The sequence below is a fragment of the Bombina bombina genome, chromosome 1, assembly GCF_027579735.1.
Source record: "Bombina bombina isolate aBomBom1 chromosome 1, aBomBom1.pri, whole genome shotgun sequence".
In the NCBI taxonomy this organism is placed as follows: Eukaryota; Metazoa; Chordata; class Amphibia; order Anura; family Bombinatoridae; genus Bombina; species Bombina bombina.
In genome coordinates this window covers 263,397,286-263,411,562 of record NC_069499.1, presented here as the reverse complement: position 1 = coordinate 263,411,562, position 14,277 = coordinate 263,397,286, and the positions used below count along the sequence as shown (strand labels likewise).

Here is a 14,277-nt window from a genome sequence, read left to right as displayed (position 1 = left end):
GTCTATTTGTTATCTTTTCCGGTTCTAGGAAAGGTCAGAAGGCCTCTGCCATTTCTTTGGCATCTTGGTTGAAATCTTTAATTCATCATGCTTATGTCGAGTCGGGTAAATCTTCGCCTCAAAGGATTACAGCTCATTCTACTAGGTCAGTTTCTACTTCCTGGGCGTTTAGGAATGAAGCTTCGATTGATCAGATTTGCAAAGCAGCAACTTGGTCTTCTTTGCATACTTTTACTAAATTCTACCATTTTGATGTGTATGCTTCTTCTGAAGCAGTTTTTGGTAGAAAAATACTTCAGGCAGCTGTTTCAGTTTGATTCTTCTGCTTATAATTTCAGTTTTCTTCATTATAAGATTTAAACTTTATTTTAGGTGTGGATTATTTTTCAGCGGAATTGGCTGTCTTTATTTTATCCCTCCCTCTCTATTGACTCTTGCGTGGAAGATCCACATCTTGGGTAGTCATTATCCCATACGTCACTAGCTCATGGACTCTTGCTAATTACATGAAAGAAAACATAATTTATGTAAGAACTTACCTGATAAATTCATTTCTTTCATATTAGCAAGAGTCCATGAGGCCCACCCTTTTTTGTGGTGGTTATGATTTTTTTGTATAAAGCACAATTATTCCAATTCCTTGTTTTTTTATGCTTTCGCACTTTTTTCTTATCACCCCACTTCTTGGCTATTCGTTAAACTGATTTGTGGGTGTGGTGAGGGGTGTATTTATAGGCATTTTGAGGTTTGGGAAACTTTGCCCCTCCTGGTAGGAATGTATATCCCATACGTCACTAGCTCATGGACTCTTGCTAATATGAAAGAAATGAATTTATCAGGTAAGTTCTTACATAAATTATGTTTTTGTTGTTGTTTTGATTTAGTTTATACATAAATTCTTCAGGTTCATTGGATGTTCCTTCCCAAACGAACAGGACATCATCAATATATCTTACCCATAGTGGTATAAGGTCAGTATACGATTTTAGTTCATCGGAGAATGCACAAAATAATTCCCAGTGTCCAAGAAATAAGTTGGCATATGTTGGCGCGCAGGCCGTACCCATTGCGGAACCCTGTGTTTACAAATAGTATATGTCATTAAATGTAAAGAAATTGTGTGTCAGGATGAAGTGTAGTAGTTTAATTATAAATTCATTGTGTGCCCTGTTATCATAATTATTAGTTGTCAGAAAATATTTGATGGCTTCAATGCCATCATTGTGTCTGATATTAGTGTACAGGGATTCTACATCGGCTGTTACTAGCCACATTTCATCCGTTAATTTTATATTCTGTAGGATCTGAAGTACCTCCATGGTGTCACGTACATAGGAGGGTAAGGTAGTTAAATACTCTCTTAGTTTTAGATCTACGAATTTACTGGCGTTTTCAGTTAGATTTTTGTTCCCGGAGACAGTTGGTCTTCCGGGTGGTACTTTAGAGTCTTTATGTACTTTGGGTAAAAAATACATTGTGGTGATTTTGGGATTTTCCCTTATCATGTACTTTTTTTCTGAGTTAGAGATTATATTCCCTGCCCATGCGTCTTGGACCAGATTGTTATACTGGGTTAGATAAGAGCTCTGATGATTAAAAATAAGCTGTTTGTAACAAGAAGAATTAGATAATTGTTTAGTGGCTTCATCAGTATACATTTCTTGTAGCCATAAGACCACATTTCCACCCTTGTCCGATGGTTTTATGATGATGTCATGCCAGGATTCAATATCTTTTAATGCATGGAATTCGGGTAGAGTCGGATTATACTTTGTATTGTAAACAGGTAGTGACATTGATAAAGATGGAGCATAGGTAGATTTAGGTCTCAGATTAGATTTCCAAGTATAGGGACTAGATGATATTGCATTAGCTTGAGTATCTGTGTCATCATCTATTAGTTCCTGTAATATATCAACAGTGACCAAATCCTCTGCATTCAGAATATTAGGATTGAAAGCATATATTTTTTTCAACACCAGTTTTCTAGAGAATAGATGGATATCTTTGATTAATTCGAATTTATTCAGCGAATTGACTGGACAAAAAGATAACCCTCTAGAGAGTACTGATTTGTGTGCAGAGTTTAGTGTATGATCAGATAAGTTAATGATTCTCAGTTGTTCATCCTTATCTTGAAGAAGGGACTTAGTTTCCTCCTCCTCGTGGACTGTCTGACTGGACCTGAAAATTTGCATTTGTTCCCTCTGGGGTTGTGGTATACTGTTGGATTGGTCTGCGTGGTGGGAGGAGTCACGTTGTGAGGAGCAATGGATAAAAAAGAAGAGGAAGCAATAGAGGATTGTACTGAGATGTGTTTTGGGTCTAGTTACTGAAGTGTTTTTTAGCATTATCTGTCTGTTCAATGTCAGCACTAATATCAGTCTCATTGTCAGAAATATCAGATTCGCTTTCAGCGCTATTTTCAGCTTGTTGGACCAAATACCTATTGGTTCTACGTCTGAATGTGGTATTGTTGCGCCAGCGGTAAACCTTTTGATTCTGAAAGTCTTCAGTGTCTCTTTGTAATTTTTGTTTCTTGGTAGCTATTAGTTCTAACTCCAATTTATCTAATTCTTTCTGATATTTATCATACTTGGTTTTATATTCGATTTTATCATTTGGATTTAGATAATTGAGCATTGTACTCTTCAATTTCTGTATCTAATTTAGTTAGCTCCAACTTGTCATGTTTAATATCTGAATTAGTTTCAGCGAACGCTCAGACAATGCTGTCTCCCAGTGCTTAACTAGATCATCATTGTTAAGGGTGAAGGCAGGGAAAACCTTCATCCTTAACCCCCGTGGGATTATATTTATTTCGGCATACTTCTCAAAGAAGTGCCAATTCCACCACCTCTTAGATTGTTTGTGTAACGTTTGCTGTAATTTATTGGAGTCCGCTATTAATGTGTCAGTAATTATAATACTGGATGAATACATACCAGGACGACTATAAAACAAGTACACAATGACACTTTATATAACCATGGGACTCCCTTGTCTTATATAACAGTAATATCAGGTCATGTTTTATCATACTTATCACTTCCACGTCCATTCTTTGGACACTATAGTGAAATCTCAAATGTATTCTTTTTGAGCTGTCATTCGTATTGTCAGCAGTTCAGGGTAAACATGATCGTCCAATGATTTTACACTAGTAACACGTCATTGACTGGAACACCCACCCACCCCATTTGATGTCGGTTGAATAGGCTTATGATTTGCTCACACAACATCAGAACCCTGCCCCTTGTACAATGCCTTCCATTACATCACAGGTCATGTGACGCTTAAGGTCTATCACCGGTGTGTAACTGGAATTAACTTGGATTGACACACATAAGAGCCAATCATATGGCAGGAAGATAGTAACAGGTTCCAATCACAGAGTGAGGTGGGATTTAAAGAGCCTTAAATAGCGTACAATAGCGGCGGCCCGCACCCCCTCTAAGGAAGCGTTTTTTGTGAAACGCGCGTCAGGGGTCCTTAGGAGTAGCTCTGTCTCTTCTTGTTTTTTAACTGCTTAACATGGTCCAATACTAGTTTCCTTCATAATTACTGATACCTATCTCAGCCTAGCAGTTGGTACTAATATAAGAATAATCTTTAAAATAGCCCTCGGATTGTAAGGGCTTAGCTTATCTTTATAATACACTGCCGGTTGATAAAAATGATTGTATTATTTAAACAGGAAATACTATTATTCCCTCCTGGTTCAAGTGTTTTTAAATTTAGCTTAAGCTATCTGTATGAATGATTATTCCTTGTTGTGATACATACATTTTCCAATAAAGATAACCAGTGTAAATGTAATGGAATAGTATTTTTGTAATAAATATTCAGTCCAGAACAGTCAATATAATTTTTTTTTTTTATCGCAGACCGGAACTACTTATACTTAATTGTATATTCTTCAACAACTAGTTTGCTAGTTGATTCTTAAAAGAACATTCTCCCAGACATGATTGTTTCCAAATTCATGTATATTTTTAACAAACTTAAGGACATTTTTTAAAGATGCTAGTGTTCAAGATGAAGATTCTCCGTTAATAGTATCATTGTAATTGTTAAAGGGACAGTCTATTCAGATAGGGCATGCCATTTTAAACAACTTTCCAATTTAGTTTTATCCTCACATTTGCTTTGTTCACTTGGCATTCTTTATTGAAAGGTAAACCTAGGTAGGCTCATATGCTAATTTCTAAGCCATTGAAGGCTGCCTCGTATCTCAGTGCATTTTGACAGTTTTCACAGCTATACAGCGCTAGTTGATGTGTGCCTCATGGATAACATTGTGCCGATTGGCTAAAATGTAAGTCTTTCAAAAGAACTGAGATAAGGGGCAGTTTGCAGGGGCTTAGATATAAGGTAATCAAATAGGTAAAAAGTATATTATTACCGTCGTGTTGGTTATGCAAAGAATACAAATTCTGAAGTATACGCTCCCTTTAACTTCAGTCCCAAATATTGCAAAATACAGAATCTAAGTAATACAAAAGGTGCAACATACTTATATAAAATACCTTAAAAAAAACATAAATACATAGGTGTACCTCTATTGAATAATGTGAACTTTTGTGGCTGACTCATTCTCACTTTTAGGTCTTCGTAAGCATGATGTTTGCTTTCTGATCACCCTAAGGCCAACATTGTCCTATGGCACAAAGATTGACCGGCGTCAATCCATCAGTGAGCAGACTGGCCTTGTGTATTTAAGAGGCTGTGAGATCCAAGGCATGCTGGATGAGAAAGGACGTGTTATTGAGGAAGGTAAAACATATTACTAATGAAATAACCTTGCATTCTATAATAAAATAAACAGGGCTTGACAAATCTCAGGAGTCACGACTCCTAGAATTTTACTTCTGGTGCCTATCTTTTTGGATTTATCTTCTTTATATTTGTATACACAGTTACTCACATCCTTGCCAAAAGTGTGTGTCTGACACCTAAATATTACTAAATATTATTTCTGGTTCATAAATTTCAATGAAACTTTTAGGATTGGCAATAATAAAATGCATAGTCTTAAAGTGTATAATTACTACATATGGCTCCCAATAATCAAAAGTAGTGTGCTTCCTTGCTGCTATTGAAATGAAGGGTTTGTATTCTAACTGTCCATTTAAAGTCCTCCACCTCAATAGCAGCAGTGTGAGAGCTTGTCAGACCATTAAAAAAATGCTGCACGGAGAATATTGGCTGAGTGCAGCTTACAGGACTTATAATTAAGGTAAATTATAAGGTTTAAAAATTCATTTTTACATTTTAGAGTACGGAGAGACATATGTAATAATTATTCCATTTTTTTCCTTGTATTGCCAAGTTTACTATCCTTTTAATTATATCCATATAGAGAATCACTTGTTTGACTTCAGCAAAAGGATATAATATACGATATAATACAAGTTGTGTAGTTGATCCTTAGTATACTGTCAGGCTTTTTATGCATTGTTAATAAATGCTGTATTATGATACAATGTAACGGCATACTGATAATAAGCAGCTCTACATAATTAAACTAAATATGTGTAGAGTGGTTATGTGCTGCTAGCAGTCTATTATTAATTAACTGAGCTATACCTACATTATCCAGCATATGTTGACTTTTATTATTCTTGTGGTTTCATGGCTGAATAGGACCAGAACCTAAGCCTAAGCTTAAAGGGGACTCGAGAACATACCGAGTGTTTCTTGACCCCAACCAATACCAGCAGGACATGACCAACACCATACAGACTGGCTCTGAAGACGTGTATGAAACTTTCAACTTGATCATGCGAAGAAAACCAAAAGAGAACAATTTCAAGGTTTGAAATAGTTGTGCATCACTTAAAGTGATTGTATATATTCATACAAAATCCTAAAATTGTTACTCCCACACTTTCTTATATAGACAACTGCCATTGTTTTGGGCGAAAAAAATAAATTAAAAGCTTGTGTGTTGCTCCAACTATAGTTACTCTAAGCTTGTGTATCCACTATAGAGATAATGAGTATGTGTCCACCAACCCTTTGTATTATTAGTTATTAAATTGTATGGTGAAGTGAGTATCTATGTGTTTGGTTACTAATGCATTCATATACAATTGATCTTTGTATCTACATATCTATATGAGCATGAATAAATTATCATGTATTCGTATATCACCGTAAAATTCTGTAGCGCTGGTTACAGAGATAGGGGTATACTACGACAAGGATTTGTTATAAGATACAAAAACATAACAGACTAAACAAATCTAGTACAGAAGGAAGAGAGCCCTGCTCCAGAGAACTTACAGTCTACAGGTTAAAGATGTAGAAACATAAGGTTTGGCGTATCTTGTCACATGAATTGTAGTTGCTGCAGGAAGTCAATGTAGTTCAAGATTTATTTTGTGTAGGGTAGGATGAAAAACAGGAGGAGAGATGGTAAGTCTCCCTGAATAGGTGGGTTTTGAGTCTTATGGAGCGAGGTAGAAAGTTCCAGAGGACAGGAGCAGCGTGTGAGAAGTCTTGGGCGTGGGAAAGGGAAGTAGAGGTAATAGGAGTGGAGAGACGAAGGTCAGAGGTTGATCTAAGAGGATGGGTTAAGGAGTATTTTGAGACGAGATAGGAAATATAGGGCTTTGTCCTATTCTAGATTTGTTTAGTGTTATGTTTTTGTATCTTATCACAAATGCTTGTCATTGTTTTCCCCTTATCTCTAGACCAGTGTTTTTCAACCAGTGTGCCGTGGCACACTAGTGTGCCGTGAGAGATCCTCAGGTGTGCCGCGGCAGACTGACAACAGTGCGGAGGTGTCCCTCTTTCAAATTTTGAAATATTGGGAGGTATGTGACAGGCTCATCAGGCATCATTTACAACCATGACATTGATATTCATTCACAGACAATCATCATGATTGTTTGTGAATGAATGTCAATATGTCATGTATAGTTTGTAGGAGGCATGGCATGACAGCACAGTACAGTGTATATATATATATATATATATATATATATATACATACACACTGTAGATATATCCTTTATTAGGCTACAATGTGTGATTTTGTAAAATTTTGGGATGGTGGTGTGCCACAGGATTTTTTAATGTAAAAAAGTGTGCCACGGCAAAAAAAATGTTGCAAATCACTGCTCTAGACAGTGTTTAAAACGGAAGTGTAATGTACTACAGAGTGCCTTTCCTACCACTTCATAACCTCCTTTATTACTTGGACAGGCTGTTCTGGAAACCATTAGGAGGCTCATGAATACAGACTGTGTAGTTCCAGACTGGCTCCATGACATCATTCTGGGTTATGGTGATCCAGGCAGTGCCCACTACTCCAAAATGCCTAATCAGATCCCAACTTTGGACTTCAATGATACTTTCCTCAGCCTTGACCATCTGAAGGCCAGCTTCCCTGGCTACCAGGTCAAAGTGACTGTGGAGGATCCAGATTTGCACAAAGCTCCTTTCAGGTAAAACAGATAAGTACTACTTTTTACCTACCCTATGCTTTGTACAGATTGGTCAGCCTCTGCATTACTCCTGAGCTATATCCTGTTCCTGCTCACAAAATGCATAACATTCATTCACAAGCCATGAATAACATCTAGAACATATTGCTGATAAAATATAGATGAGTGCTGTACGCACACCATATACCCTCAAGTATAATTTTGTGTTTTTGGTTATGGGCATTTTGAGTTCTGAGAATTTCTGTTCTGATGTATGTAAGTGGTAAATAAAAGCTAGTTTTTGTGGCCTTACAGTTCTACTGAAGTGGAGTACTATAGTTCTTAAATTAACACCACTTGTATTCTTGTTATTACAATACTGTTACTAGTGCTGTAACTTTGATCTGCAATAACTCAGTGCAAATTTATCTGTGTCTTCTTGCAGTTAACCGTTGAGCATAGACTTTCTCTTTATGATGGTATACATTTTGCACTTGCATATATGTATTCATGATGTAATATAGATGTGTACTTATATTTTATTTATATTTTTATCGTGTTTTTTTTTTTCAAATGTTTGGCTTTTATTCATAATTTAGGTGCTCCTTATTTGGTATTAGTGTGTATGAAAGGGACACTGAAGCAAAAATTAAACTTTCAGGAGTTGGAGCATGTAACGAGCTTAAAGGCAGGCACATGTCTTTAGCACCTTTTACAACAATGTTTGTACAGTCTTATACATTACTAAAAATACTGCAACAGTGTTGAAGACAAGGGCAAGCTCCTGAGCTCCTATGAGCCTACCTAGGTTTACTCTACAATAAAGGACAACAAAAAGAACACATTTTGATAGTGAATGCTCTCTGACTCATGAAAATAATTTCTTATTTACTGCCTCTTTAAATGTCTAATGTATGCCAGTACCTTATGACAGGAATACATTCTATTATGATTAAGTAGAAATTTGCCAATGTAGCATTGTATTGTTATAACATAGGCACCCCCAGTGTGTTAAACTTGACTGTTCTTCCTTAGAATTACATTTCCTGTATATGGAGGGAAAGGCAAGAAGCGCAAAGAAGGAAACGATGAGGAAACAATGTCTGAAGAGCCACCTACACTGATTGTAGAGCCACATGTCATCCCAAACCGTGGGCCCTATCCATACAACCAACCCAAACGGTACCAACTCAACCCAGGATAGGCCTGGGTTCTGTTATGGTTTTAGGATTAGCAATGTTTATAAGCTGAATTTAGCAGCTTTTACCAAAGCTTTTAGACTTGACTACACAAACGGGCACAGTTTATAAGGCTACATTGTCCCTGTATCCTTCAGAGAGTTGTCTATGTTTGTGTGCCTGTTGTGCATTGTTCTCACCTGTGTTTTGTGTAGTGCTCTCCCTTACTGTGTATGTGCAACCCTCTACACCCTGTTCTATGTACTTTGCATCCCAGTTTGTTTGTGATGCCAGCTCCCACGTTGGTCTGATGCTTTGGCACAGCCTCCACCCACTCACCAAGTTCATGTGACTTTTTCTGTAGGTATATGATGGTATATGATGCTCTGTCTCCTCATCGTATAACACTTTTTCTTGTTTTGTGTGTGTCACACCTTTCTCCTTTGAACCTGTGCTTGTATATACATGCTACCTTGTTTTCTCTTGTTAAGTGTATCCAGTCCACGGATCATCCATTACTTATGGGATATATTCTCCTTCCCAACAGGAAGTTGCAAGAGTCCACCCACAGCAAAGCTGCTATATAGCTCCTCCCCTAACTGCCATTACCAGTCATTCTCTTGCAAGTCTCAACATAGATAGGAGGTCGTGAGAGTCTGTGGTTTTTTATACTTAGTTTATTTCTTCAATCAAAAGTTTGTTATTTTTAAATGGCACCGGAGTGTGCTGTTTATCTCAGGCAGTATTTGGAAGAAGAATCTGCCTGCGTTTTTTCTATGATCTTAGCAGACGTAACTAAGATCCAGTTGCTGTTCTCACACATTCTGAGGAGTAAGGTACTTCAGAGGGGGAATGGCGTGCAGGTTTTCCTGCAAATAAGGTATGTGCAGTAAAATATTTTTCTAAGGAATGGAATTGACTAAGAAAATACTGCTGATACCGAAGTAATGTAAGTACAGCCTTTAAATGCAGTGAAAGCGACTGGTACCAGGCTGATTGATAGAGATATATGCTAAGGTATGTGCAGTAATATATTTTTCTAAGGAATGGAATTGACTAAGAAAATACTGCTGATACCGAAGTAATGTAAGTAAAGCCTTAAATGCAGTGATAGCGACTGGATCAGGCTTATTAATAGACATATATACTCTTATAAGAATGTGTTTTAAAACGTTTGCTGGCATGTTTAATCGTTTTTTAACATATGTTTGGTGATAAAACTTATTGGGGCCTAATTTTTCCACATGGCTGGCTTAAATTTTGCATAGAAACAGTTATAGGGAAGGTAATCCACAGCTCAGCTGTGGCAGTTTTGTTGTGTCTGTTTAAAAAAAATGTCGTTTTTTTTTTTTTTTTTTATCTGTTTTTTGCATTAAGGGGTTAATCATCCATTTGCAAGTGGGTGCAATGCTCTGTTAACTTATTACATGTACTGTAAAAATTTCGTTTGATTTACTGCCTTTTTTCACTGTTTTTCAAATTTTGACAAAATTTGTTTCTCTTAAAGGCACAGTAACGTTTGTTATATTTGCTTGTTAACTTGATTTAAAGTGTTTTCCAAGCTTACTAGTCTCTTTATTAGTTCTAACATGTCTAACATAGAGGAGGCTCTGTGTTTATTATGTTTAAAGCCATGGTGGAACCCCATTTTAGAATGTGTACCAGATGTACTGATTTCATGTTAAACAATAAAGATCATTTTTTGTATTTAAAAACATTATCACCAGAGGATTCTGTCGAGGGGGAAGTTATGCCGACTAACTCTCCCCACGTGTCAGACCCTTTGACTCCCGCTTTAGGGACTCACGCTCAAATGGCGCCAAGTACATCAAGGGCACCCATAGCGTTTATTTTACCAGAGGATTCTGTCGAGGGGGAAGTTATGCCGACTAACTCTCCCCACGTGTCAGACCCTTTGACTCCCGCCCCAGGGACTCACGCTCAAATGGCGCCAAGTATATCAATGGCGCCCATAGCGTTTATTTTACAAGACATGGCAAAGGTTGTGTATAATACACTGGCAGCAGTATTAGTCAGACTACCTGAAATTAAAGGAAAGCAAAACATCTCTGGGGGTAGATACAGAGCATACAGACGCTTTAAGAACCATGTCTGATACTACCTCACAATATGCTTAGTCTGTGGGTGATATTTGTGACTCAGGGAAGATGATTTAACCTGATTCTGATATTTCTACATTTAAAATTTATGCTTGAGAACCTCCACTTGTTGCTCAGGGAGGCTTTAGCTGCTCTGAATGAATGTGTACAATCGCAGTGCCAGAGAAATTGTGTAGACTGGATAAATAATATGCAGTGCCGGTGTGTATGTTTTTCCAATACCTAAAGAGGTTTACTAAAATTTTTCATAAGGAATGGGATAGACCAGGTGTGCCGTTCTCTTCCCCTCCTATTTTTTAGAAGAATGTTTTCTAATAGTTGCCACCACACGGGACTTATGGCAGACAGTTCCTAAGGTGGAGAGAAGAGTTTCTACTCTAGCTAAGCGTACCACTACCTCTGGCGAGGACTGTTGTGCTTTTTTAGATCCAATGGATAAAAAATGTTTATTCAACAAGGTTTTATCCTGCAGCCCCTTGCACGCATTGCTCCTGTCACTGCTGCTGCAGCGTTCTGGTTTGAGTCTCTTGATGAGGCTTTACAGGCTCCATTGGATGAATATATTTGACAAGCTTAGAGCACTTAAGCTAACCAATTCCTTTGTTTTCTGATGCCTTTGTTCCTTTGACTAGACTAACGGCTAAGAATTCTGTTTTTTACTATACTGGCGCGCAGAGCGCTATGGCTTATATCATGGTCAGCTGTCGTGACTTTAATAAATAAGCTACTTAACTTCCCTTCAAGGGGCAGACCCTATTCAGGCCTAGTTTGAAGGAGATTATTACTTATATCACTGGAGGAAAAGATCATGCCCTTCCTCAGGACAGGTCCAAATCAAGGGACAAAAAAGGCCTAATTTTCGTGCCTTTCGAAAATTCAAGGCAGGTGTGGCATCAACTTCCTCTAAGGCAAAATAAGAGGGAACTTTTGCTCAGTCCAAGGCGGTCTGGAGACAACTGGACCTGGAACAAAGATAAGCAGGTCAAGGAGCCTGCTGCTGCCTCTAAAACAGCATGAGGAACGGACCCCTATCTGGTAACGGATCCTATAGGGGGCAGACTTCATTCTTCGCCCAGGCGTGGGCAAGAGATGCCCAGGATCCCTGGGCATTGGAAATTATACCCCAGAGATATCTTCTGGATTTCAAAGCTTTCCCCCCCAAAAAAGGGGAGTTTTTGCCTTTCACATTTATCTGCAAACCAGATAAAGAAAGAGACATTCTTGCATTGTGTACGTGACCCATTCAGTTCCAATAGAGGAACAGGGACACAGTTTTCCTCAAATCGGTTTGTGGTTCCCAAGGAAAGGAAACCTTCAGACCTATTTTGGATCTAAAAGATCTTAAACAAATTATTTAGAATTCTATCATTTAAGATGGAAACTATTCGTACCATCTTAACTATGATCCAGGAGAGTCAATAGAGGACTACAATGGATTTGAAGGATGCTTATCCTCACATTACGATGCATAAAGATCACCATCGGTTTTTCAGGTTTGCCTTTCTAGACAGGCATTACCAGTTTGTAGCTCTTTCCTTTGGGTTAACTACAGCCCCTAGAATCTTTATGGAGGTTCTGGGGTCACTTTGGCGGTCCTTAGGCCGCGGGGCATAGAAGTGGCCCCTTATTTAGACGACATCCTGATACAGGCGTCAAACATCCAAGTTGCCAAGTCTCATACGGACGTAGTACTGGCATTTCTGAGATCGCATGGGTGGAAAGTGAACAAGGAAAGAGTTCTCTATCCCCAATATCAAGGGTTTCCCTCCTAGGGATTCTGATAGATTTTGTAGAAATTAAAATTTACCTGACGGAGTCCAGGTTGTCAAAGTTTCTAAATTTCTGCCGTGTTCTTCATTCCATCCGCGCCCTTTGGTGGCTCAGTACATGAATGTAATCGGCTTAATGGTAGCGGCAAGGGACATAGTACCGTTTGCACGCCTACATTTCAGACCACTGCAACTATGCATGCTCAGCCAGAGGAACGGGGATTACACAGATTTGTTCTCCTGTTAAATCCGGACCAAGAAACCAGAGATTCTCTTCTCTGGTGACTATCTCGGGTCCATCTGTCCAAGGGTATGACCTTCCGCAGGTCAGATGGGACAATTGTTACAACAGATGCCAGCCTTTTAGGTTGGGATACAGTCTGGAACTCCCTGAAGGCTCAGGGATAGTGGACTCAGGAGGAGACCCTCCTTCTAATGAATATTCTATAACTGGGAGCGATATTCCATGCTCTTCAGACTTGGCCTCAGTTAGCAACTCTGAGGTACATCATATTTCAGTCGGACAATATCACGACTGTGGCTTACATCAACCATCAAGGGGGAACAGAAGTTCCCTAGCAATGTTAGAAGTCTTAAAATAATTCACTGGACAGAGACTCGCTCTTGTCTAAAAGCTATCCCTATCCCAGGTGTTGAGAACTGGGAGGCAGATTTTCTAAGTCGTCAGACTTTTCATCCGGGGGAGTGGGAATTCCCTCCGGAGGGGTTTGCACAAGATCAAGCAGGAGAGTGCTTTGGTGCTTTTGACAGCGCCTGCGTGGCCACGCAGGACCTGGTATGCAGATCTGGTGGACATGTCATCCTTTCCACCACGGTCTCTGCTTCTGAGACAGGACCCTCTACCTCAGGGTCTTTTCAACCATCTAAATATAACTAATCTGAGATGGACTGCCTGGAGACAGAACGCTTGATGTTATCAAAGCATGGCTTCTCCGAGTCAGTAATTGATACCTTAATACAGGCATAAAAGCCTGTCTCTAGGAAAATTTAACATAAGATATGGTGTAAATATCTTATTGTTATGAATCCAAGGGTTACTCATGGAGTAAAGTCTGGATTCCCAGGATATTATCTTTTCTCCAAGATGATTTTGAGAAAAGGGTTGTCAGCTAGTTCTTTAAAAGGACAGATTTCTACTCTGTCCTTTTGCACAAGCGTCTGGCAGGTATTCTAGACGTTCAGGCATTTGGTCAGGCTTTGGTTAGAACCAAGCCTGTGGTTAAAAATGTTGCTCCGCCATGGAGCTTAAAGCTGGTTCTTAAGGTTCTTCAAGGAGTTCCATTTGAACCTTTTCATTCCATAGATATCAAACTTCTATCTTGGAAAGTTCCTTTTTGGTAGCTATTTCCTCGGCTCATAGAGTCTCCGAGTTATCTGCGTTGCAATGTGATTCTCCTTATCTGGTTCTCCGTACGGATAAGGTAGTCCTGTGTACCAACCTGGGTTTTTACCTAAGGTGGTATCTAACAAGAATATCACTCAAGAGATTGTTGTTCCATTCTTGTATCCTAATCCTTCTTCAAAGAAGGAACGTCTATTACACAATTTGGACGTGGTTCGTGTTTTAAAGTTTTACTTACAAGCTACTACAGATTTTCATCAAACATTCACCTTGTTTGTTGTCTATTCTGGACAGAGGAGAGGTCAAAGGACTTCAGCAACCTCTCTGTCTTTTTGGTTAAAAAGCATAATTCATTTAGCTTATGAGACTGCTGGACAGCAGCCTCCTGAAGGGATTACAGCTCATTCTACTAGA

General features: G+C 38.7%; 1 protein-coding gene across 1 annotated transcript in view; it reads left to right on the top strand.

Annotated features, from left to right (window-relative positions):
• AQR (aquarius intron-binding spliceosomal factor) overlaps positions 1 to 14,277 on the top strand; it is a 264,323-nt gene that overhangs the window by 88,897 nt on the left and 161,149 nt on the right. The window contains exons 18-21 of the mRNA XM_053697946.1: positions 4,609 to 4,776; positions 5,647 to 5,816; positions 7,213 to 7,454; positions 8,469 to 8,615. Coding sequence (XP_053553921.1) covers positions 4,609 to 4,776; positions 5,647 to 5,816; positions 7,213 to 7,454; positions 8,469 to 8,615 — 727 coding nt within the window. The remainder of the gene's footprint in view (positions 1 to 4,608; positions 4,777 to 5,646; positions 5,817 to 7,212; positions 7,455 to 8,468; positions 8,616 to 14,277) is intronic.